The sequence below is a fragment of the Geotrypetes seraphini genome, chromosome 1, assembly GCF_902459505.1.
Source record: "Geotrypetes seraphini chromosome 1, aGeoSer1.1, whole genome shotgun sequence".
Lineage (NCBI taxonomy): Eukaryota > Metazoa > Chordata > Amphibia > Gymnophiona > Dermophiidae > Geotrypetes > Geotrypetes seraphini.
Window position 1 is genome coordinate 314,722,712 of NC_047084.1, and position 26,909 is coordinate 314,749,620.

At 44.0% G+C, this 26,909-nt stretch overlaps 1 protein-coding gene across 2 annotated transcripts in view; it reads left to right on the plus strand.

Annotated features, from left to right (window-relative positions):
• The window catches only part of PAPSS1 (3'-phosphoadenosine 5'-phosphosulfate synthase 1), a 180,334-nt gene that overhangs the window by 26,844 nt on the left and 126,581 nt on the right, over window positions 1-26,909 (plus strand). For both annotated transcript variants that reach the window (XR_004540447.1, XM_033956484.1), the window contains exons 3-5: window positions 3,233-3,468; window positions 7,236-7,374; window positions 13,363-13,481. Coding sequence is in view for 1 of the 2 variants with exons in the window: in XM_033956484.1 (XP_033812375.1) it covers window positions 3,233-3,468; window positions 7,236-7,374; window positions 13,363-13,481 (494 nt within the window). In the remaining variant the exon portion in view is untranslated. The remainder of the gene's footprint in view (window positions 1-3,232; window positions 3,469-7,235; window positions 7,375-13,362; window positions 13,482-26,909) is intronic.

A 26,909-nucleotide genomic window follows, 5' to 3' on the forward strand; every position in this document is an offset into this window, starting at 1 on the left:
ATTGAGGTATTAAACTGCCCATTGGTAAGTGTGATGAATATATCCAAAAAAGCGACCTGATGAAAGTCCTTGGTCATGGTAAATTGTAAATTGGAGTCCCGGCTATTGAGCCATTCAAAAAAGCATATCAATTCCTCAGAAGTGCCAATCCACACAGCCAGCACATCATCAATATATCTTTTCCAAAAGAGGAAACATCCCCAGTATTCAGAAGGATACAGGAACTTACTTTCGAACTGAGACACATAAAGACAAGCTATTGAAGGGGCCATTTTGGACCCCATAGCTGTACCTTTGATTTGTTGATAAAAATCCAAATCAAACTGAAAATAGTTCATGCTGAGAGCGATTCGGGCCAAATCAAGCAAAAACTGTACCCTAGTGACTGACAACCCTTGTGCTAGTAACTCCACTCTGATAACCTCAAGCGCTTCTTTCTGAGGGATATTAGTATATAAGGCAGAGATATCAAAAGTTAGTAATATAGCATGAGTTGGAATGTTGTGAAAAGAAGACAAAAACTGAATCATACTGGTGGAATCCAAAACGTAAGACGGGGCCAATGGAACCCTATCTTTAAGGTGTAAATCAAGAAAAGCAGATAAAGGTTCTAACAGGGAGCCTATTCCTGAAACTATTGGTCTCCCTGGAGGATTGGACAAAGATTTATGAATCTTAGGAATGAAATAAATCACTGGAATACGAGGATATTTGCAATGCAAATACCTGAATTCTTTATCAGTAATGACCCCAGCTTCCAAAGCCTGTAATAGCACATGAGAAATGACATCTTGAATAGACTGAGTAGGATCATTTTGTAATTGTGTATAATACGTGGAGTCACTTAACTGTCGTTGTGCCTCTCTAACATAATCACATGTGTCTTGAATGACTATTCCACCACCTTTGTCTGCTGAATGGATGACAATATCAGTATCTGATGCTAAAGACAGTACTGCTGCATGTTGTGGTCTAGATAAATTGAATCGTGTATGAACAGGACCAATTTCTAGTTGTTTTATGTCTTCTAATATCAGATCTTCAAAGGTCTGAATATGTGGGTCAACAACCCCAGGGGGACACCAAGAGGATTTCACATGTAATACTGGGCAGACACTTTGGGATGAATCTATAGGAACATCAGCAATGTCTTCTGAAAAAAAGAAATGTTTGAGCTTACAAGATCTTATAAATTTAAACATGGCCACTCTGGTGTCAAAGGCCGTATACCGACTAGTAGGAACAAAGGATAACCCTTTATTAAGAACAGATATCTCTATAGGAGATAACGCTCGATGAGATAAGTTGAAGATGTTAGACGTCAGGGTTGCGTCCGAGGTGTTTTGGTTCTTACCGGCCTTTTGTTTGCTGGTTTGGGGCCTCCCTGAAAATGGACATTGTGGGAAGTACCCTGACCTGTACCCTGACGTGACTTGTTATCATCTTCAGATGAGTCTGATGATGTGTGTGTATATGCAGGACGTTTTGTACGTTTGGTGTTTCGATTCTTATCCATCCATGCATACACAAACCCTTTTGTGTAGTCCAACTCGTCCCTACGTAATTTTTTAATCTTAGTTGTTCTCAAATCACTTTTAAATGCATCAATTTTTTGATTTAACTCTTGTATTGATTTGGTATATTCATCTGCACTAGAACTAGTGTGTAATGATTCTTTAGCCTGTTGAAGTTCGTCCTTATAAGTGCCTAGTTCAGTCTTAGTGGTCTCTATGACTAAAAGCATTAAATCTAAAGAACACTTATTAAGTATGGCATTCCATTTATCAAGAAATATAGTGTTGTCTAAAAATAACCTAGGTGCTGTCCTCATCCGGAGACCTCTAGGAATCCGTTTTAAGCGACAATATTCAGCTAAAGTGGCAGCATGCAACTCAGCACGAACTATGCGTTTCTGAAGGTTTTCTAAATGTTCCCAATCTGAAGGGATCATTAAATTCTCTTCTGCAGTAAATAAATGAAAAGCAGATAATAAATCTGAAGTTTCTTGCTCATTATAAGAATGTGCCTCCCATCCTATGGCAGCCATGATGCAACCCTGCAATTAGGTGCAACTATGTTTTATTTTTCAACCTCATGACTGTAAAGTGTCCAGTGTCAACCTGAATGCAAGAATTGAAGTCGTTTGAAAGTTTTTGAAAATTTTTGAAAGCATACAGCAATATTAAGATAGTTTATTCAGTTCATTTTTTTACTTACTCGCACCCTTGAGTGGGAATTGCTTTTGCATTTATTAAGCAATGATTGGAAGATAAAACTCTTTCGTCCAAGAGGGGGTTTCCTCTCCCTCTTTAGAGTTACATTTCTCTGAGCAAATATTTTTGCATAGCAGTTTCTGCTCTTGAGGTGTGTTAATATACAGAGTCAGTTTGATTGTTTAATGGCAATGTTTAATGTGTTTATGATTTCAGAGCAGAACAAAGTTGTAGTTCAAGGAGTTTCCCTGTACCTCTCCTTCACATGTATTTCTTTGTTGGACTATTGCATGCTTTGGTTCAAAGTGAAGAGGATAGCAGAGCCCTCTAGTGAAGAAGGGATTCAAAAGCTGGAGTGGATTCTTTCTGCATAACTCATGAGCATGGGGATATTACTAGTCCGTCAGAATGACACACCTAGAAAAGTTGTTAGCAAGGTAAGAATCTAATCTCTTTATTAAACTGATCAATCACTTGGGTAAAATGGAAGTAATCCTATGGAGATCTTTCAAGTATGTAGGAATGCCTCTAATTGTAAAGGCTTCTGTCCACATGCCCTCTCTGATTCCAGAAACTTGCAAGTAAAGAAGCAACAGTTTGTCAACTTCGTGCTTCTTTTTCCATATCATTCAATTATATATTTTTAGTTGAGGCTTGATTTTTTTTTTTTTTTTTGGTTGTTGTTGCAAAGAGCAATGTCTGGGATTGCTTGTTAGTGGGTAAATGTTTGCACAGTGTAAAAAAGTGCTGCTGTCTCCTGAATTAATATCAGAAAGCGAGTGCTAGCCGTCAGTGGTGGTAGGAGCAAATAGCTTGTGTAGCAACTTATTTACTTTACTCTGATACAACCAGCCAATATGCTGGGAAAGAAAGGGGATAAGGGTATAGGTTCTGAAGGATCATGGATCAAATTGTCATTTTCATGGGTGAGTCCACATTTTCAGTAACAAGAAGGGAGGGATAAAGGAAATGAAAAGAATAAATAACCTTGGGCTGTGTGGTGTGGGTTTGCTCGGCAGGTCTGTCTGGGGCAGGGAAGACCACGGTGAGCATGGCGCTGGAGGAATACCTGGTGTGCCATGGCATTCCTTGCTACACGTTGGACGGGGATAACATTCGGCACGGCCTCAGCAAGAACCTGGGCTTCACGCCAGAAGACAGGGAGGAAAACATCCGACGTATCGCAGAAGTGGCCAAACTCTTTGCAGATGCCGGTCTTGTGTGCATAACCAGCTTCATCTCCCCTTATGCCAAGGTGAGGCTTTAAGGATCCAGCTCCAACATCTTCTACTACTACTTATTTTTTCTATAGTGCTGCCAGACATAAGCAATAGAGCTTACAATCTAATTAAAGCAGACGAACAGGACAAATAGGGGTTAGGAAATTTCTCAATGGCAAAACAGACATTGGATGCTACTGCCTAGATTTGTAGAGCAAGCACAGAAATTTTTGCTATTATCCAGGCTGATGTAATAAGGTGTACAAAGCTTAGTTCATCTTTGTACTTGTTTTTGTGTACCTTTATATGTGCTACACTTTACTTGTGATTTAAGAAGGTTTCTGGCACACAGAGAAGGTGCTCTAAAATAAATTCCACTAAAATGAAGGGGTTAAATTTACTGCTCAACACGAGAAACTTGGAGGTGTTTAATGCTGGTCCTTTAAAGCTGGAAATTGATCTTCTGGGTCTGGGATGGAGCAAAACTCACATTTATGTAGCTGTCTGGGATACTGTGTCAGCACAGTCCCAGACTTGGGTACCCCGTGTGTTCTGGGGGGACGGGATCCTGAACCTGGGAGAGCATGGGTCTTATAATCCCTATATCCAGAATCCCTTGAATTTGAGGATCCAAGACCCCAGCCAAAGCCCTACAAGTTTAAAAAAATGACTAGTGTTAAGAGCCAGCCAGTCAAGAAAGGCAAGTATAGTGGCCTTAGAGGATGGTATGGACTGAGAGGTTGGGGGTGGGGAACAGCAAGTAGGTATGGGGTTGATAGGGAGGTTAGGGGCTATCTTGAGTTAGGGGCTCCAGTTTAGAGTTTGTCTGGTGGTGGGTCTCAGGGAGGATTACAAAGCCTTAGAAGTTTTACTTCGCTGGTTAGCAGTATTAGTTGAACTTAGATTCCCCTTCTGATAAGAGACATTAAAAAAACATTATTATAATTAGGAGCTTTAACACCTTCCAGTGTAACAAAATGGTGTACTATAAACTTTTCCTCCAGGTACTTGTTCAAACCTTTTTTTAAAACCAGTTATGTTAATCGCTCTCACCATATCCTCTGGCAATGCGTTCCAGAGCTGAACTGTTCTCTGAGTGAAAAAAATATTTCCTCCTATTTGTTTTAAAAGTGTCTCCCTGTAACTTTGAGTGCCCCTTAGTCTTTGTAATTTTTGATGGAGTAAAAAAAATCAATCCACTTGTACCCGATCTATACCACTCAGGATTTTGTAGAAGTCAATCATATCCCCACTCAGCTGTCTCTTTTCCAAGCTGAAGAGCCCTCATGACACGGGGACAGAATTTGTCCCCATCCCTGTCTCTGCGGTTTACCACAGGAAACCATCCCCATGTCATTCTTTAAGGAGAGAGGGAAGAATCGGAGTATGAATGGGCACAACCACTGCCCCTCAAGCCTTGCATTGAAGAATGCTGGTGTAGAAGGACTGTGGTTGAGATAGACACTAAAGAATGACATGGGATGGTTTCCTGCAGTTATTTGTGGGGACAGGGACAAATTTTGTCCCCATGTCATCGGCCCCTAACCTCTTTAGTCTTTCTCAAATGAGAGGAGTTCCATCCCCTTTATCTTTTCTTGTTCTGCTATATCTTTTCTGAGATAAGGCGACTAGAACTGAATGCAATACTCTAGGTGAAGTCGCACCATAGAGCGATACAGAGGCATTATAACACTTAAAATATGACTTCTGTTTTAAATGACATTTTCCCCCTTTTTAGCTATGTAACTTCCTTCTTTTAAGAACATAAGAAGTTGCCTCCGCTGAGACAGACCAGAGGTCCATCTCGCCCAGCGGTCCGCTCTCGCGGCGGCCCATCAGGCCCACTGCCTGAACAGTGGTCTCTGACTAATTTTACCATTTACCTCTAATCCTATCCCTATAACCTTACCTCTACTCTTATCTGTACCTCTCAATCCTTTTGTCCTCCAGGTACCTGTCCTGACCTTCTTTGAAGCCCTGTAGTGTGCTTCTGCTTATCACATCCTCCGGTAGCGCGTTCCATGTATCCACCACCCTCTGGGTGAAAAATAATTTCCTGGCGTTTGTTCTAAACCTTTCCCCTTTCAATTTCTCCGAGTGCCCCCTTGTACTTGTGGTTCCCCATAGTTTGAAAAATCTGTCCCTGTCCACTTTTTCAATGCCCGTCATGATCTTGAAGGTTTCTATCATGTCTCCTCTAAGTCGTCGCTTTTCCAGCGAGAAAAGCCCCAGCTTTTTTCAGTCTGTCAGTATATGAGAGGTCCCCCATACCCTTTATTCCTTTTGTCCCTATTCTGTAAACTGAGTGCCTAACTTCTCTTGTGTGCAACTTCAAAGAAGGCTTGGTCATGAGAGAGGCATTGCTGCGCCAGGGGCATTCCCAAGATTTAGGTGCAATGTTATAGAATAGTATCGTTTATGCGTCCAACTGCCATTAGGTGCCAGCATTTCTAGGAGCTTCTGGTAGGCGCACGACAGAGTGAGACTTGGGTGTGATTGTATGTGATGATCTTAAGGTGGCCAAACATGTTGAAAAGGTGACGGCGATAGCTAGAAGGATGCTAGAGTGCATAGGAAGAGGTATGGCTAGTAGGAAAAAGGAGTTATTGATGCCCCTGTATAAGATTCTGGTGAGACCTCATTTAGAATATTGTGTACAATTCTGGAGACGGCACCTTCAAAAAAGATATAAAAAGGATGGAATGAGTCCAGAGGAAGGCTACTAAAATGGTGCATGGTCTTTGTCATAAGGCAAATAGGGACAGACTTAAAGACCTCAATATGTATACTTTAGAGGAAAGGCAGGAGAGGGGAGATATGATAGCGACGTTTCAATACCTACGTGATGTAAATGTGCATGAGTCGAGCCTCTTTCATTTGAAAGGAAGCTCTGGAATGAGAGGGCATAGAATGAAGTTAAGAGATGATAGGCTCTGGAGTAATCAAAAAAAATACTTTTTACAGAAAGGGTGGTAGATGCATCGAACAGTCTCCCGGAAGAGGTGGTAGAGACAGAGACTGTGTTTGAATTCAAGAGGGCCTGGGATAGGCACTTAGGATCTCTCGGAGAGAGAAAAAGCTAATGGTTATTGCAGATGGACAAACTGGATGGGCCATTTGGCCTTTATTGGTCATCATGTTTCTATGTTTCTAAGTGCTCACCTCCAAAATTATGAGCAAGATGCATGTAAGCCAGTGATTTGTAAAATTTGTTTTACTGGCTTATCGGCATTTACTTAATCTACTTTGTATGGGTTTGTTTGATTTCTCAGGATTCCTATGTAGAAATAGCTGTTGGGTACTTGTGAACTAGTCTGGCTGGGCTCTGAGACTGGATGCTGGGCTTGATGGATCTTGGGCTAACTCAGGTTGGACTCGGTGGATTTTTGATTTTTAACCTAAACCTACATATATGAAAAAAGAGTGGTGATTTTTTTCTTTTAATTTAGATGTCCTTTATCACCCTCCTCCCAAAAATATAGGGCCCAATATTAAGCCGGTGACATTTTGCTGATTGCTAATGGCATTCAACCTGGAAATTTGATGCCGGTGCCTGGAAATGGCCTGGCATTGAATTTCTGTGTTTAACGCTAGTGGTTCATGATGATGTAGCCTCAACAGAGGCTGGTTCTGGTTAAGCTGGAGGCAGCATAGTATTAAGATGCTGTTTTTGCACAGAAGTTGTGATATGCTTTCTCTTCCCAGACCATTTCCCACAAACATTCTGGGGTGAATGTAATGTATACTGTGAATGAACATTTCTGTCAGCGGGCTATGTCATAGGTGTTTTGTTTGCTTTCAGGATCGTAACAGTGCTCGTCAGATCCACGAGGGCTCCAGCCTGCCTTTCTTTGAAGTGTTTGTGGATGCTCCTTTACATGTATGTGAGCAGAGAGATGCTAAAGGGCTTTATAAGAAGGCCCGGGCTGGAGAGATTAAAGGTATGCACAAATGCAAGGACTCCATCTAGGAGAGGGGTCGTCAACTTGGCTTGCAGCAATAAAAATGTCACTTAGGCTAGTGTCACAGACAGATTTAATAAGGCATGAACTTTTGAAAATAAGTGTTCATTGATCCAATGAAGAGGAGTCTTGTCCTTGACAGCTTACGGCTCAACAGATTTGTTAGTTATGGAGTATCTACAGTGAAACCCAACAGAGAAAGAAGTAGGAGAGTTAAACAGTTCACCTGGGCACTGAAAATAACCTCGGCATGTAAATTCTGTTGTGCCACAGAAATATGCAGCAGGGAGACAACCTAGAGCAGGGGTGTCACTCAATCACATAAGGGGCCGAAATCTAAAACATACGCTAAGTCGCGGGCCAAATTTTTAAATAAGATACTCAGGGGTCCTTTCATTAAGGTATGCTAACTGATTTAAAGCTCACTAAATGTGCACCTTAATAAAAGGACCCCTTAGTCTTAGTAGAAGTATAGGGTTACAACCTCTCTAACCCCACGCCGGCTATGTGATGTAAATAAAATAAATAAAAAAGACTTTCCCTCTTTCTTTTAGGTCCTAGTTCACGCTTGCTGTCTAACACCTGCTCTGGCAGGATACACATTTCAAATCTGACTTATTGTAATCACAAAACAGAAAATACAATTATTTTTTCTACCTTTTGTTGTCTGGTCATTATTCAAATCATGTTGATCCCAGGCCCTGGATGTCTTCTGATAACTAGCTTGCCAGGGTCTCCTGCCCATTTGTCATTTTCTTCTTTCTCCGTGCTAACCATCCATCTTCCATTTCTGTCCTCCCCTTCAGTTTCCCTTCCCTCCCCCAGAGGTCTGACATCTTTCCTTTTTTTCATCTTCATCCCCGCAGCGACATCGATGGACCCCACCATCCCCAGATCCACCATCTCTCCTTTTCATCCAGCATCTCTCCCTCCTTCCCCACCACCCCAGGGTCAACCATCTCTCCCTTTCTCTTCCCAACTATCCTTCTATCCAGTATCTTTATCCCCCCTCCACACCATCTCTTGTGTCCAACTTCTTTCCCTTTCTGTTCCTTCCCTCCCTCCATCCCATTGTCCACCATCTCTCTCCCTCTCCTCTGTTTTTAGAGCCATTATTTCTTCCCCTCCCCCCTCTTTCCGGCATATGAACGTCTGATTGGACCCCTGCTTCCTTTCCTCTGTGTACTTCTACACCAGGGCCCGCTGCCGTGTTCTCCCCCCTCCCCTCGAAGGCCTGCATGTTTCCCTCCTTCTTTACACCAAGGCCCACCTTCTTTCTAGCGTCCTCCGGCTTCCCAGACTCACCTTCAAAGCAGCCTGCATATGATCACTGGTTGGTTGTAGCGCACCTAGCAGGCTGCTGTCGGCCTCCGCATCACGTTCCCTCTGCTGCGGTCCCGCCTCTCCTCTGTCGTACAGGACCATGGCAGAGAGAACATGCTGTGGAGGTCAACGGCAGCCTGCTAGGTTTGCTACAGCCAACCAGCGATCCTCTGCAGGCTGCTTTGAAGGTGAGACCAGGAAGCCGGGCTGGAGGGAGGGAAGGAACAGCGGGCCAAATCGCGGGCCAAATCTAATTACCCCGCAGGCCAAATCATGGGCTTGAGTTTAACACCCCTGACCTAGAGCCTAGATCATATTTGCTTTTTTTGGATGGTGCTACTTTGTTAGAAAAGCTTCTGGTGTTCCAGTCTGGCAAAAGGGTAAGGTTTGGGTAGCTTTCCTCAAAATTAGATGCGTTTGATATCACTGTGTAACACGATTTTTGTTCCTGGGCAATGAGTATAATTTCCTAAATGCTCATGCCTAAAAAGTATAGAATATCTGTTATTTCCATAAAACTTTGTTTTTGTGACCAGGATAGTTGAATTTTGCAATTTACCTATTTAAAATGTTGAATTCTTGTACAATCCCACTTTATTTCAGGAACACTGTCATAACCGTGCGGGACAAATTCATGCTGACAATGGTGAGCAGGACTTATGTGCACCGGATTAAAACAGTTACTATAAGCGCTCCGAGGGGTAACCCCCCACTAAACTTAGAAGTGTTTGCGCTCCCATTGGGGGGGAGGGAATCCCCCCTATTACAGAGGAAACTGCCATTTTACTTTGTTTTCGGGGTAAACGGCAGTTTCCTCTTTAATGGGGGTAAGGGTTCCCCCACACACACAGCCCCAATGGGAGTGAAAACCCTTCTATGTTTAATGGGAGGGCTCCCCACCCACCCCCCTCGGAGCGCTTACTGTAACTGTTTTAATCTGGTGCGCATAAATTCTGCGTGCGATTGTCAGCGAGTGTTTGTCCTGCACTTTTTAGTTAGTGTACCAGAAGAGTGGGTTATTTCCGACCACACGCCAGGATTTTGTAGGAAGCCTCAAATTTCAGAGACTTAAATCTCTGCCCCTCATACCTCATCACTGTCACTGGTTCTGTAAACATCAGCCATTCTTCCTACAAGCCTGGGGAGTGTACAGGTGATGCTGCAGTGAAACACAAGCGTGCCTTGAGAGATAAACCTGGTAAATCCTCCAAACACTGGAGTGTAGGTGTCGGCTCTTACCGTGGAGGGTGGGTTTTCTCCGGATTTTGTTGATATGCTTTATCAGGCATAATGGGGGTGGGGGTGAGGGAGTAGGACGGTCTCTGCCTGTCTCACCTCCGCCAGTCTCCTTGTCAGGCACAAGAACCCCTGTGACTATGGTCCAGGGTATTTTCTATTGCTTCCCCTAGGGGGTACAGGCAGGTACGCAGATAGTGCCCACGGTTGCCCCAGATTCGCTTTCCCTACCTCTGCTTTCACAGGAGTGTGCCTCGGTGGCCGCAGCTGTGGCAGATCTGGCGGTTCTTCAGGATCTGGGTCACTGCGGAGCCCCTGATTTGGGGGAGGATCCCTCTATACGCATATTCTTCAAGCACTTGCTTATTGTGGATTTGATCTCTGAATCTCTGCAGGCATTAAAGCTTCAGTCTGAGCCACTTGTTACTGCAAAATGTTCCCACGTGAATGACCGGAGACCACAATCCACCTTACTTCCTGATCATCCTGACCTCGTTTGGATTCATACAGACATTGAAGAGGCTCCTGAGGGTCCCTTGCACTGTGCTCATGTTGTGGAGCGGCTTTATTCCCTGGCAGATGCCTTTAACAAGCACTTTCTTTCCCCGAAGGTGGGTTCCTTGGTGGTGCAGGTCACCAAGTGCACTTTTCTCCCTAGTGTGGATTTTGTCCTTAAGCGTCTGTTTGATTTGGTGGCTGCTGTTGTTCTTTTTTATGGCTCAGGCATGCCATTCCACACTGCACCATGATCTTGACACTGTGGAGCTTCGTAACTTGAATTTTATAATCTTGGGAGTGGATTATATGGCTGAGTTTGAAAGTCTTTGCTAAGTTTTCCACCTATTCTGTTTCAGCTCTCAGGATGCTCTGGATCTGCCAGTTGTCTGGCGATTCTTCTTCTAAAGCGACCGTGAGCCGGTTGCCCTTTAAGGGACAGCTGCTGTTCACCCAGGGTCTGGATGACCTTATTGCCAGTGTGCAGGATTGTAGGCCCAAGGCGCTGCTTATGAATAGATCCTGCCCTTCCAGGGGTTCGGGGGCATCCAAATTTTTGTTTCTTCTGGCATTCTCATCTCGTACTCTGGCTCTTCCACGGGACAGCGGTCCTCTTTGTCTGCCAGATCACGCTTCGGTGGGTCTCAACGTCAGCCATCCACGGGGAGTCATATGAAGGCTTCTTCAAAAGAAACAGTTCTGATGCCAGGCCGGTGTCTCTTCCACCACACATCTGGGGTGGTTGTCGGCCATTACCTCCAACTGCTGGGTCCTGGAGGTTCTCAGGGATGGCTACAATTTGCATGGCCTCATCGCTGTATGGGGAGTGCAGCTGCAGCCAGTGTGTTGAGCATGGCTCTGTTTTGAGGGATCGGCATGGCTGCAGAAGCAACAGCTTTATCCTTAAGAGGATCAAGGCTTTTTCTATGATGACTTAAGCACAGTTCAACTACAGCTGGGAATACGAAACCCAACTCAGGTTTGGACCGTAGAGCGCAACTCGGCTCTGCATGGGATCATGGTTCCATTGCTGAGAGGAGGCCAAGCCTCCTGTATGGGTACTGGTGTGCCCTGTTTCTAGGTATAGTTTCTGCACCTTCAGGGCAGTATGATTTATTCTTTTCTTAGCACAGGTCCTCCTTTTTGACTTAGCTCTTGCAGTATTGGATTTGGAGTTCAGTTTCATAGTGATTGGTGGTTCGTTCAAGTCTCGTCGCTTGAGCTGACTTCACTTCATTGCTCAATTGCAGTTCTCCAGTCCCTTTCTATAGCTGCCACATTGCTGTGTGGCTGGTCTGGTCCTTGCTCTTCTTAGGCTGTTTATTCACAACTATGTGGTGACTGTGGGTCCTTATCCTCTTCTGACTGGCAACTTTTAGTCCCTATATCTGCAGGTGAAGGAAACCTTTATTCAGAACATGCGGTCACTTAGTTTCACTGGCTCTCGGCCTTTGAGTGACAGTTAGCTCTCTATCCTCCTTTGTGACATGCAGTATTTTAGAAGCACATCTTGAGAAGTGGTATCTCTCGTATTTTTTTATGTTTATGTTTATTCAAGTTTTTGATGAAACGCTTATCCAAAGGTACAAAGTGTTGTACAAAAAAAAAAAAATTAAAAAATAACAAGGAGACAAATCTTTAGACCAATTAGACGTACATGACTGATAATAGGCCATTCTTGGGCTGACTGACATACTTAAGCCTCAGAAAACAATGGGAATGGGGGGAGAACTACAATATTTAAAGAAAAGGTACACAGAAGGGAAATACAAAAGGGAGTAGGAAAGGTAAAGAATTGCTTGAAAACTGAAAAAGAGAAAAATTTTGGACACTTAAGGTAAATATGTATCATTGTCAGTTAAAGGCATCTTTAAAAAGAAAACACTTTAAATTGCTGTTCAAGTTTATTTAAAATTTCTTATACTGCCTAATCAAACTTCTAAGCGGTGTACAATAATAATAAAAGTTTATACAACATACATCAACTGTAAAACAAGGTTAAAACATAACATTACATGGCATCAATGGGGATAATTAGTACAAGCAGACTTACACCAAGGACAAACAAAAACAAATGAAGGTTTTATTGCTAAGTCCATAGGCTCTGAAACATTCAACTGTATCTAAAAGCCTTAAGTGTGACTTACTTGCTTATCTTATGTTGGTCCTATGACCTATTTGATATTTTTCCTAGTAAGAGAAGAAGACCCTTGTGGCTTTTTACAAACCATTTAACCCTTCATTTGCCCCATGTATAAACCCTCTAGGGACAGGGAAATACCTAGTGTACCTGAATAACTCACCTTGAGATACTACACCCCAAAAATTGTGACTAGGGAATTTAGGAGACTTATAGAACAATTTAAGAATAACGGGATGGCAGCAAGATTGAGTGTAGCTGGTTGCTGTGTGCATTTTTGAGGTGTTATGAGGAGAGATTGTGTTCTTAACTTGCAAGAACATCACATGTTTCTTGAGTAATCAAATTCCTTTATTTGATAATGTGACAGCTTGTTATCTGGTTTTACTTTTCCTGCTTAGCTCACTGTTAATGTATGGATATTAGACATGCTTCCCTCAGAAGGACATTTTGAGTTGTTCTACTTCTGATATAAAAGCATTGAAAGTAACCTTTTAACTGACTGGCTGTTTTTTTTTTTTCCCATTCAACTTAATATCTCTATTGTGTAAATCAAATACATTGACTTAGGCATCCCTCTTTCAGTACTCTCCCACCCCCTTTTATGATACCCTCAGAGAGTCTTCAGTGATTGACTTCTGATTGGGCTTACATACTCTTGTAGGTAAGAGTAGTTTATCTTGAAGCCTTGCAGACTGCATTTCCTGATATGAGTAAGAGAAATGATGGCTGATTTTGCATGGCATCTGATCGACCTGTCTTGTGTCTGATAGGTTTCACTGGCATTGATTCAGATTACGAGAAGCCTGAGGCTCCGGAGCTGGTGCTGAAGACGGACTCTTGTGAGGTGAACGAGTGCATCCAGCAAGTGGTGGAACTTCTACAGGAAAGAGTAAGAAGTGTCTCTTGCCAGCAATACCTGTACGTCATGCATGAGAAGGGGGCTGTGCAGCGCAGGGTCTAGAACAGACATGGGCAACTCTGGTCCTCGAGGGCCGGAATCCAATCCAGTTTTCAGGATTTCCCCAATGAATATGCATGAGATTTATTTGCATACACTGCTTTCAATGCATATTCATTGTGGAAATCCTGAAAACCCAATTGGATTCCGGCCCTCAAGGACCGGAGTTGCCCACCCCTGGTCTAGAACCATTCTTGGAGATCAATGAGGTAGGAGCAGTAATTTGTCCAAGGTTTAGCTATAATTGGGCTCATGAAAACTTATTGAATCTTCAGAATCCAACCTAAGCGTGTTTTCTTTAAACTCCAGGTGTTTTAGAAGGTAGTAAGCCTCTCTGTATTGGAAGGGCTGAGTATCTTTCTGTGATACTAATAGAAAGTAAACTCTTTATTTCTAGTTACATTGGTCCTTGATTCTTTTCACTTCTCTTTTTTAGGGAACAGTGACCTCAAGTGCCATGGTTGTTTGACTTAGCATGAAGTAGTTTGATTGACAAGACTAGTTCTAAGTTAAACAACCATGGGCACTTAAGGTCACTGTTCCCTAAAAACGAAAGTAAGAAGTGAAAAGAATCAAGCATCAATGGAACTAGAAAGAAAAGAGTTTACTTCCAGAAGTATCACAGAAGAAAGGTGCTGTATCTTTCTGTGACCGTTGCATTTTATTTATCAGTATTGTGTATTGAAAACTGAAAATCATGAATCTCTGTGACATCAAGGGTGGCTTATCTACAGTTGCTTCCTTTTGCCATTATAGGGAAGCATAGCTCCTTAAAAAGCACAAATCTGGATCTTAGCCTACCTCATGAATAATAATAGTAACAGTTTATATACCGCAGGACCGTGAAGTTCTATGCGGTTTACAATGGTCAGAAAGATGCTACAAATTGAGTGGAACAAATATCGTTAGAGATTAGTGGCTAACAGATTAAGGGATCAGATTTATGGGAGAGATTGTGATGGGAGCGATTCTCCAGATTCGTTACCTAGGTACTTAAAGAACAGGTATGTTTTTAGGTGTTTCCTAAATTCACCATAGTTATTTCCGTGTATAATTAGTTTTTCCAGGTCTTTGCCTCATAAGGCTGCTTGATACGATAGAAGATGTTGATGGTGTCTCTTAAATTACATCCTCTAGCTGATGGGGAGACGAACTTCAGGTGTGTACTCCTCTTATGTCTGTTGGTTGAGAAGGAGAAGAGGTCAGTTATATATTTAGGGGCTAGACCGGATAGTACCTTGAAGCAGAAACATCCCAGCTTGAACTTCACACGTGCCTCCATTGACAGCCGGTGCAGGAGTTGGTAGGAAGGGGTTATGTGATCGGACTTCTTCAACCCAAAGATCAGCCTGACTGCCGCATTTTGTACCAGCTGTAGTCTCTGCATGTTCTTCTGGGAGATTGCCAGATGGGTAATGTTACAACAATCGAGATGGCTTAGTACAAGAATTCTAAATGATGTAGCATCGAAGTATGGTCTAATGGACCTAAGTTTCCAGAGAGTAAAAAAACCCTTTCTGACTAGGGAGTCCACTTGGTCTTTCATGGTTAGGCCTTGGTCCAGTATTACCCCCAGAACCTTCATTGTAGGTTGAATAGGATAGCTGAGATTGTTGATGCATAGTGGAGTTGTATTGACAGGTGGGTGTGGCGAGGCTATGAAGAATTTAGTTTTTTCTGAATTGAGCTTCAGTCTGAATTCTCCGGTCCATTGTTCCATCAGGTTTAGTGCTTTTGTTGCCTTGGGGGTAGTTTCAGAGGGAGAAGTAATGAACAGGATAACGATTATAAAGTTATCTGCGCAACTGAATAATTTTATGCCCCGCTGGGCCAGCAGCACGCATGGTAATGACATGTAGACATTGAAGAGCAGTGGGGATAGTGGAGATCCCTGTGGAACGCCAGATGGGTTTCTCCAGGTTTTAGAGAGGTTGTGATTGAAACGTACTTGATAGGTTCGGGACATAAGGAATCCTCGGAACCAGTCAAATACCTCTCCTCTGATGCCAATTGCGTCTAAGCATTGTAGCAATTTCTCATGATCCACCAAGTCGAAGGCCGAGCTCATGTCAAATTGCATGATTAGGGCGTTATGGTCCTTGCTGAATAAGGAGCGTAAGTAATCTAGGGTAGCCCCGATTACTGTCTCGGTGCTAAACAGAGGCCTGAAGCCGGATTGGGTTTTATGTAGTAGAGAGAACTGGTCGAGGTAGTCCATCAACTGAGTATGTACTAGACCATCCATTATTTTTATGAAGAATGGAATGGATGCTACCGGTCTCTAGTTGGTTACTGATGTTAGGGATTGTTTACGAATTTTTGGAATTGGGGTGATTATAATGTGACCGTTATTAGTTAGGAATGTTCCATTTTTGAAATTATTGGTCAGATGGCTCCGCAGTGTTAGTTTAAAGTCTAATGGGGCCAAGTTTCTAGTCTTGTGACTTCTCTGTTTTTAGCAATATGTGGGCATGCTTTGTGCTTCATCCTTATAGGAGAAAGTGTATATACGAATATGTTGGGAACAGTCTTACCCTGTTCTCTATAGACCTGGGATTGGAAATACTCGCAATATAGTTGGCAGAAATCCACAGACATATCAGCATTAAGAGAGCCTTTTTGTGTAGGGGGCATAGGTTTCTGAAAGGTTATTTAAGATAATATGATTTCAGTCACCAGTGTAGAAATTTATTCGTACACCTTACGAATGACGTAGGTCCTGTGATTCAGTGCATTCTCACAGGCCCTAAGCCATCCCTGCTCCTACCTCCGTGGTGCAAGCGGTTCGGCTACTACAGGACTTGTGAGGGTGCATGCACATACTGGATCATATTTCCTTTAGTATATTTGCTTGTAGCAGCAAATCTAGAAAGAGCCATGGAAAAACTGTGCTGCTAGTGCTTGCTGGAAGCAGTTGCCTAGGTGTAAATCTGGGCCTCCCTGATCTTATTCATGAAGCACTAAGGACTAATCTATCCTGAGAGATGAAAGACAGGTGCCTATATTGTAAGTCACCTTGAAGCTAATTAGGCATAATGCGATGCAGAAATACTGAATTCGATTAGTTAAAGGCTTTTTTTGTTATTGTTTGCTTGAGATGTGTTCTTCTTGGATTTTTTTTTTTAATTGCTGTAACATTGATTGGGCACTAGATGGCGCCGCAAGCATGTTTCTTTTACTGAGCATTATAAGGCTTGGAATTTCTGGCTTCTGTTTAAAATCTAAAATGATGCTTTAAATGCTGGTTTTATATCAACCAGGAATACCAGAGTTAGTGCAACTATAAATTATCAAAATGTTATTGTGAAAAATAGTGGCTTCATATAGCACTGTATTTTTATCCTACATGTTAAACAATAACAAAATTAATTTCATGCATTTGTTGTTCTGGGGCTAGCTACTTGTTGATGTAGCACAAAACTTAGGAAGCACAAAGTGTTTGGGTTTATAAAATACGAATAATGAATGTTTAATCTCCACAGAGAAATTTGGCAGGAGAAGGAGCATTCTTGCTTGATGAAGAGAACAAGAAAGGCTGGGCTGGCCTGCTCACTTAATGTTACTGTTGTGCAGGGCACTTGCGTTCGATTCCTCTTCCAATTTTTGCTAGTTGGGAAAAGGAGATAGTGTGGGGAGGGTTCTGTTTACAGCCTCAGAGAGAGAAAGCTGTAAGTTTTGATGCACCAACATCTGTGGACTTGGTCTACAACAGGGCTGCCCAAGTCCGGTCCTCGAGATCTACTGGCAGGCCAGGTTTTCAGGATATCCACAATGAATATGCATGAGAGAGATTTGCCTGCACTGCCTTCTTGGTATGCAAATCTTTCTCATGCATATTCATTGTGGATATCCTGAAAACCTGACCTGCCAGTAAATCTCAAAGACCGGACTTGGGCAGCCCTGGTCTACAACATGCACCTATCTTGTTCCCAATTAAGCCACAGTCTGAAGGCTGCCCCTGAGTTGGTTGAAAGGAAAAACTCTTACTAACTGTAAATGAAGGTGTTTGATCGCCATTGTCCCTGGTATTTGTTGGAACTGTTGTTTGGAGTAAAAAAATTGGAAATAATTCTCTTTTTTGGTTCTTCTTTGTATTGCTTTCTTTACGTAGATGTTGTGCATCTTCCCTCTTTTCTTTGATGTGGGCTGATGGGTATTTTTATATACAGTCAAACCTTGGTTTGCGAGCATAATTCGTTCCAGAAGCATACTTGTAATCCAAAGCGCTCGTATATCAAAGCGAGTTTCTCCATAGGAAATAATGGAAACTCAGACGATTCGTTCCACAACCCAAAAACTTTAATACAAAATACTATATGTACTCGTATTGTAAGACCTCACTCATTTAGAACAGTCACTACATCTCCCGCAGCGTCAGAGAGAGAAGAGCCATTGGCTCAGTTGTGATGTGTGTATACTATATGTACTTGTATTGTAAGACATTCCTTGTATATCAAAACACTTGCAAACCAAGTTACTTGCAATCCAAGGTTTTACTGTAATTTGCTTTAAAGTGATTGCCTTAGGATGCTATTGGTGTGTATTATATCCATTTCTTCCCTCTTGTATGTAAATATAGTTTTTTAAAATAATGAATAGTACTGTAGTCCCATTTGGGGCTGGCTGTGTTTAAACTGGAAGACCAAAGGAATAATTGGAATAAAAGGATTAATGCATTTGGGGATTAATAATCAGAAGGAGCCGTATATGCTGGGAGGTAAGAGGCTGATATGCATGGGCAAGGAGAGGGACCTTGGGGTGATAGTGTCTGAAGATCTAAAGACGGAAAAACAGTGTGACAAGGCGGTAGCTGCTGCCAGAAGGATGCTGGGCTGTATAAAGAGAGGCGTATGATGATGCCCCTGTACAGGTCGTGAATATCGGGGAGTACTGTAGTACCCTGGGTGAGAGCACATTTATGCCTTTTACAGGACTCTCCCGGTGGTTCCCACAGTCGGATACGCTACACTTAGCGCTGCCTTGGATAAATACAACTCTGCGTAGCCTGGACTGGTGGCTAAAGCTACAATCCCTATCCCGGGGAATGTCTCTGCACGTATCCATGTGGGAGATCTTGATGACAGATGCCAGCCTCTTCGGATGGGGAGCCCATACCAAGGGCACCCATTACAAGACTGGTGGTCACCCTTATAGAGGGGTTGGTTAATCAACTGCTTGGAATTGAGAGTGACCAGGTTAGCCCTTTGGGCACTGGAGACCATCTTGGAAGGCAAGGCAGTCTGAGTCTTCTTGGACAATGCCACAGCGGTAGCCTAAGTAAACCGACAGGGAGGCACCAGGAGTGCACCGCTGAGACTGGAGACTCAAATGCTGTTTCAATCTATTGGCTTTCTTGGCAGCATATGTAGCAGGAGTGGACAATGTGCAAACGGATTTCCTGAGTAGTTAGCAATGGATCTGGGAGAATGGTCTCTGTCTTGGGAGGCTTTCAACAACATTGTACAGTGCTGTGGGTGACCAGTATTCAATCTCATGACATCAGCCAGCAGCAAGAAGGCCCCTCGGTTCTTCAGTTGAAGATATCAGCCAGGAAGTGACGGCTTGGATGCTCTGCTCCAGCCCTAGCCTCCAGCAGTGTCCATTTACCCCCACCCTCTGGTTCCTATCCACCAACCATTTTTTAATCCTTGTGAGTATTTCACCCTCGATTCCATGGCTCACAATTTTTTGAAGTAGTCTTCATGCGGGACCTTATCCGAATGCCTTCTGAAAATCCAGATATACAATGTCGACTGTGTCACCCTTATCTATCTGCCTGTTTACTCCCTCGAAGAAGTTCAGCAAGTTTGTCAAGCAAGATCTTTCTTTGCTGAAGCTGTGCTGGCTGGTCCTCCTCAGATTGTTTTCTCCTACCCTTTTGGGTTAACTTTGCGAACCGGATAGAGTCCCTTTTTGGGAAAGACCCGGTATATAAAACTAAGGATTGGGTTGGACGGCTAGCGTCATGGAGTGCCCATATAGTCTTATTGTCTGAAATGATGATTTGAACCATTCCCTATTTACCTGTTCACTCCATTCCTGATTTTATAGACTTCTATTTTTTATGTTGATGAAAGTGTTTTGGGAGTGTATTTTTAGTTTTATACTCAGCCATGAGCCCTACGGGTAAGTGAAATAAAAATGCTGAATTAAATTAAATTACATTAAAATCCCTTCTCAGCTGTCTCTTCTCCAGGCTAGAAAAAACAAGGAAGGCAACCAAGTCACATCAAGGTCTGCGTGGGGGAAGCCCACAGTGCCAACTTATCTCACAACTTATAAGCCAAATACAGTGTACCAAGTCAAAAAAGCATGTCACACTGTATAATGTTGTAGGGCGCTCTCAGTGTGAACCCTCTGTGATAGGAGCACTCCCCCGCCCTCCAGCCGTCCTCTCTGCTCGTGTTCTGTTGGAGGCCAGGTTCCTGAAGAAGGGCTCCTCCCGAAACCAGCGCGGTTGAACCTTTCCTCCTGGCGCGGTTTTTCCGTCGGTGTGACAGTTTTGGATAAGTATTTTTGGATATGTTTTTCACTTTTTGGTATGGTTTTTGATTTTGTTGTGATTTTGTGCGTGCTTTTTGAGGGGGTTTGGCTGGCAGGGTTTGTGTGGGGGTCGCTCAGGTTGCTTGCTTGTGTTGTGTTGAGTTTTATTTACTCACTTTGATTGTTGATTGCTTTGATTCTTGCACACACAGGGCGCTCGATGATGGTGTGTGGGTGGAGGCTTATTGCCTTGACCCAGAAGTGAAGTGTCGGAGCTGTGCTCCTATCACTGAGGGTTCACACTGAGAGCGCCCTACAACATTATACAGTGTGACATGCTTTTTTGACTTGGTACACTGTATTTGGCTTATAAGTTGTGAGATAAGTTGGCACTGTGGGCTTCCCCCACGCAGACCTTGATGTGACTTGGTTGCCTTCCTTGTTTTTTCTAGTTTAGGATTTGTTTGGCAAATCAGGAGTGTTTCGTTGTTGTTGTCTTCTCCAGGCTAAACAGACTTATCCTGTTTAGCCTTTCTTCATACAGGAATCATTCCATCCCATGTATTGTGTTTGTTGCCCTTCTCCTTATCTATTCGCATGTATATTTACTTTCTCTTTTTTAAGATCAGGCAACCAGAATTGTACAGAATACTCAAGGTACAGTCACACTAGATACAAAGGCATTATGATACCTGAAAGTAATGGAGAATAAAACAGAATAAATTCCTAACATTCTGTTTGAGCTTTTCATTGCTTCCAAATGCTGAGCTAGGGATTTCAATGTACACTTCACCCTCCATATCCACAGGAGTTAGGTTCAGAGCTGGACCGCGAAGTGTGAAAAATCGCGAATAACTTCTTGGCCGGCTCTGACCCACCCCCCGCCTTCCTCCTGCGTCCCCGGAACCTTACCTGGTGGTCTAGCGGTGAAGTGGGGTAGGAGTGATCTTCCTATGCTCCGGCCTATGCAGAGCCGTCGTCAGAATGGCTGCCGTGAGTTCCCGTTGTCGTCTCGAGACAACAATGGGAACTCACAGCAGCCATTCTGATGACGACTCTGCACGGGGCAGGAGCATAGGAAGATCGCTCCTGCCCCGCTTCACCGCTAGACCACCAGGTAAGTTTCCGGGGATGCTTGGATGGCTTAAAAATAGCCAAAAAATGAAAATAGATTTTAAAAAAATTTGCGAATAACTGAATCCGCGGATACTGAAACCGCGGATTCAGAGGGAGAAGTGTATTGTCTACAGTGACTTCTAATATTCCAATCTAGCGTTCTATACCTATAGATAGAACTAAGTTGTTTTTCACATTCTGTTGTTAGGAAACATAATCCAGAGTGCATTAAGGTAGGAATATATTTCACTGTACAACATATTCTGCACTTTCAACATGGAAAAACAATTATAGAAGTACTCTAATACAAAATCCAAAAATCATTTTGCACTAATAATAGCCATGACTCACGATAAGTGTCTAGCAATTTTCTTGGGATGTGGTGGTTTTTGTCCTCTTTTTCATGCCAGAATAGCTCATGTTCTTTCAGGTTAGATGGGGGATCATCTGTAGATTACGGTCTTCAAGTCTTGCCACTGTTTTTTCTACTTGATTCTTGTTTGTACTTTGACTGGCCCACTTGAGGACCTGCACTTTTTTTTTTTCTTGCCGAGCTACTCTGTTGTTGTTTTGGCTTTGTGCTAAAAGGTGAATCCTTTCCCTGTTCTCAGGTCTGAGGCAAACTGGAACAGGGTTTCCGTCATGATCTGTCTGTACTTTGCATTACCCGTCTTTCCCTCAGTCTTAACAAACATCCCCACCCCCACTGCTTCAGACTATTATCACAATATAATACTTCTGCTATGCTTTACTATAGGAATGATATTAGTACGGGGATGGACTATGTTGGTTTTATGCCTCACACATCACTCAATATTGAGACCATTAAGTTCCTTTTTGGTTTCATCAGGTCACAAAATCTTTCGCGTGTGTGCCGTGTCCCCCAAGTGGTCCTTTGATCTTCTTCAGCAAATAGTTTCTCCATGCCACATACTCATAGCACCATACACCTAGTGTCCATCTAATGATTCAAATATTTTATATACCGGTATATATATTTTTTGCAGATTCTTCAGAAATACCTCCACCAGCCTAATTGTGCTTAAAAACACGGCTGTGTGAATCCTTCTTAGGCATTAATATCATCATTTAATCTGCTTTTTTATATAAAGATTTTTGTGTATATGAAAGTGCTTCATGTGCATAAAACATTCCTTTTTATCCAGTTGTTTTACATAAATTAAGATGCTACAGTGCATTCAGTTTTTATATATAAACTCCACTTAGCTTTTAAGCTGCTTTGCTGTCAGCTTTAACTTTCAGTTTGATTACTCATCCGTGCCGGGAAGGGACTGATCAATATGTTTCGCATTGCGCTTTTTCAAGAGCAGCCCCCTTTTCATTGTCACCACGTACCATCACTTTAGTTCAAAGACTCAAATAAGCCATGTTTGGAGTTAAGGCGCCATCATTTTCCCTCAAAGACCTTTATAGTTCTTTAAATCTTGGGTCTCAACTGTTTTAATTCCAGGACTAGTGAGTTTGGAGGGAGGGTCTGATCATCATACAATGTTCTCCCCAGAAATTTTTTCCAGCCGGGTGGCCTGAAAAAGTAGCCGGGTAGGGTGGGACAGGGAAATTTGGTGGTTAGAATAGGGTCATTAAATCCAGTGGCGTATCTAGTATATATGACAGCCAGTGCTGATCATTTTTTAACAATCCCCTCCTCTATATAAAAAAGTTATTTTTAGTAATAATCCATGAGCCACACAAGGGTGCACCTAGGAAAAGGCAACATCTTAAACACTGCAGTGAGCACTAGAACACCAACACACTCATTGTAAAACTAAACAAGCCAGATCCTGCACAATTGATCTTGTACAGTCAATGCTAACAGAAAACCATGTCCTTTTCATACACAGAAGACAGAAACACCCTCGCCCAATATGAAATAATCACAAACTAAAAATAGAAATATGTAGACAAAAGTTAAACTAATGCAACACCACAGAAACAGTGACACTTGCCCCCTAATACTGTGCAAAATATAAAAACAGAAAATGTAAATTTGAAAAAAACTGATACATAACAATCACCGCTTTACAAATTAACAAATAGAAATAAAACAAATAACAAGAAATAAGAAAATACCATTTTATTGGACTAATCCAATTAGCTTTCAGAGGTCAAATCTTTCTTCAAGACAGTACAGTATACAGCTGTTATGTTATCCTATCCTGACCTGAGGAAAGGGGTTTAGTCCAAAAGAAATTGCCTTATTTCCATTTCCTATTTATAAAGTTTTATCAATACAATTGCAATACTACTTGATTCTATGTAAAGCAACAAAAATTTTTTTCTACCTTTTGTAGTTTCTGCTTTAATCATCTTCTCTTCGCTCTTTTCTTTCTATACAGCATTTGTCCACTCTGCCTTCCATGCAACATCTGCCCTCTATCTTTGCCCCTTCCTTCCAGCCTCTGCTCTCTCTCTCTACCCCTTTCATCTACTTCCACCCTCTCTTTGCCCTTTCCATCCACTGTCCACCCTCTGTTTGCCCTTTCCATCCACTGCCGCCCTTTCTCTTCCATACGGCATCTTCCCTCTATTTATGTCCCTTCAATAAACTCTATATCCTGTGCCCTTTCTCTCCTTTGTACATGATTCATTTCAGCTTCATCCCCTCTCATTTTTCTGTCTCCACCCCCCCTCCCCTATGCTCTGGCATCTCTCTCTTCTCCTTTCCTTCCTTCCCACTCCACCCCTTGGTCTGGCATCTCTATCTCCTTCCCTTCTCTCTCCCCATGCCCTGGCATCTCTCTCCTCTCCTATCTCTCCCTCTCTGCTTTGGCACCTCCTCTCCTTCCTTTCCCTCTGGTCTGGCATTTGTCTCTTTAGTTTCCCTGCCCTCCCTTTGCCCTGGCATCTTTCTCCTCTCCCCCTCCATTATCTGGCATCTTCTCTCCTTCCTTTCTCTCCCTTCCTCTCCCCTGGTCTTGCATCTGTTTCATTTTCCCCCCCATGCCCTGACATCTCTCCCTCCATGGTCTAGTATCGTCTTTCCTTTCCCTCCCTCCCATGGTCTTGGTATCTCTCTTTCTTCTCCTCTCCCTTCCTGGTCTTCCTTCTCCCTCCTTCCCTCTCTCTTCCCAATTGGGTGCAGCAATAGTATTTATCCCAGGACAAGCAGGCAGCATTTTCTCAACATGTGGGTGACGTCACCAACGGAGCCCCCTAGTGGACGTTTTCGCAAGCAGATTTGCTTGAAGATCTTCAAGCTTGCGATGGGACCGCGCATGCGCGAGTGCCCTTCCCGCCCGGTCTAGGGCATGCGTGTCCTCAGCGTGTCCTCAGTTCTAAAGTTTCCACAGAACCAAAAGCCCTGTTCCCTTGCTTCACGCAAATTCACTGTGCCTCTTTGCACCGCGGCTTACTTTTTTATTTTTGGGTGAGTTGCTGTGATCGCGTCTTTATTTTATTTTATTTTTTCACTTCATGTGTTTTTGACCAGATATCCGGTCTTCGTTTGGTCACCTGGCCTCACGTGGCCGCGGGCCCTTCTTTTTCTTATGTCCCGGCCTCGTACTAGGTTCAAACACTGCACCAAGTGCAACCGGGTGATCTCCATCACCAACCCCCATCGCTGGTGCGTGGAGTGCCTCGGGGCTGAGCACCGTGCAGAGTCTTGCCCGCGCTGTGCGACCTTGCAACCGCGGGTGCTTTGTCGGAGAGTGGCCAAAATTCTCCAACTGTTTGGCCCCATGGAGTCTGCGGAACAGGCCTCGAGCTTGGCCTCGGCCCCATCGTTGGGAGCCTCGGCCTTGAAGTCCTCGGCCTTGAAGTCCCCCTCGACCTCGAAGACCTCGGTGTCGGCTCCTCCGGCTACCCCGGCCTCGGGCAAGTCTTCTCGGATGCCTCAGAGTCTCATTTGAGTGCCGCATCGTTGGCCTCTTCGAGACATCATACTAAGCGTGCCTCCTCTTGTAGGGAATACCCTCAAAGGAGCGCACTGTTGCATCACCCGACCAACATCTGGTCTCGGTGCCGATGTTCGAGGACATGCTTAAGCCTATCCTAACTACCCAACTTTCCTCGGTGGTGAGCCAATTGGTCCCGGCCTCGACTCAACTGGCCTCGGCTTCGACCCAGTCCTGGTCTGACCATCCTGGGCCTTCTTCCCTGGTCTCTCGGAGCCGGGCTCGCAAGTCTCGCTGCTTGCCCTCGAGTGACTCTTCCTCTTCGGACTCGGGGCATGTGGCCTTTCGAGGATCCCGAAAGGGTGCTCGCTCCTCGCCTTCTGCCTCGGCAAGGCTCGCTCCTTTTAAGAAACTGAGGTCTTCGCCGCCTCTTCGGGGCCGGTCTCTGACCTCGAGGCCCACGGGGCCTTTGCTGACCTCGGCTTTGGGTTCTCACTTGCCTCCGTCCTCGCCGCTTTCCTCGGGGTGCCGGTTGGATGTCTCCCAGGTGCTTGCCTCGAGTCATGAAGGGGAGTTTTCATTTCCTCCGTCTTCACCGAGGCTGCGTAAACTCTGTGCCCTGGACTCCTGGGTCTGCCCCGAGTCATCTCCCTCAGGGCCGTTCTTCGCCTACCAGGCACTTTAGCAGAGCCTCCTCGGTCTCTCACTCTCGAGACTACGAGGCTCTTGCTTATTATTCGAGGGAGGTTTCCCCCTCTTTCTTGGCTGCCCCCAGATCTCGCTCTGGGTCGCCTATGGAGGACGAGTCTTACTCTCAAAACTTCTCCTTCACTCAGTTTGTCTCTGACATGGGTAAGGCCTTGCAGCTGGATCTCCAAGCTGAGTCCCGTTATACCCAGGAATACTTGGCGGAGATGGGGGTTACTCATCCCCCTCACGAGGCCATCTGCTTGCCTCTTCACCAGGTTCTTCGGCTAACTTTTCTCTGGAATCTGGAGACACCTTATGCCGTTACCGCCATTCCCGTTACTGGACGGTCCCGGTCAAGGGATTTGAACATACTCAGCTCTCCCACCAGTCATTGGTGGTGGAGTCTTCCTTGAAGAAGTCTAATCCATCCAAGGTGTACGCTGCGGTCTCTCCGGGCTGAGAAGGGCTTACCATTGATAAATTTGGGCGCCGTCTCTATCAAATTTCAGTCAGAGCCTGCTGGCTCCCTTCTTTCTGGAGCCCTACCCTCTTCCCATCGGGGGTCACCTCCATCATTTCTATCCTCAGTGGGAAAGACTTACAACAGACAGTTGGGTACTTTCTGTTGTCCGGGAGGGGTACTCTCTTCACTTCCGTTGCGTACCCCTGGACCTTCTGCCAAGAGAGTTACCTTCTATCAGGTCTCAGTTGCCTCTTCTTCTGCAGGAAGCTCGAGCCCTCCTTCGGGCGGTTGAGGGGGTGCCTCCGGATCAGTGGAACACGGGGTTCTATTCCCAATATTTTCTGGTTCCCAAGAAAACGGGAGATCTGTGTCCGATCTTGGACCTCAGGGTGCTGAACAAGTTTCTGGTCAAGGAAAAGTTCCGAATGCTCACTCTCCCTCTGTTGTATCCCCTGTTGGACGAGGGGGACTGGATGTGCTCGCTGGACCTCAAGGAGGCTTACACGCACATACCGATTCATCCAGCCTCTCGCCGGTTTCTGAGATTCTGGGTGGGGGATCTCCACCTCCAGTATCGTGTTCTGCCCTTCGGCCTGGCCTCTTCAAGGGTCTTCACAAAATGTCTGGTATAGGTAGCCGCAGCCTTACGTCTCTGGGGGCTACAGGTGTTTCCCTACCTCGATGACTGGCTGGTCAAGGCGTCGTCTTGACAGGAGGTTCTGCGAGTGACGAATAAGACTATTTCGCTCC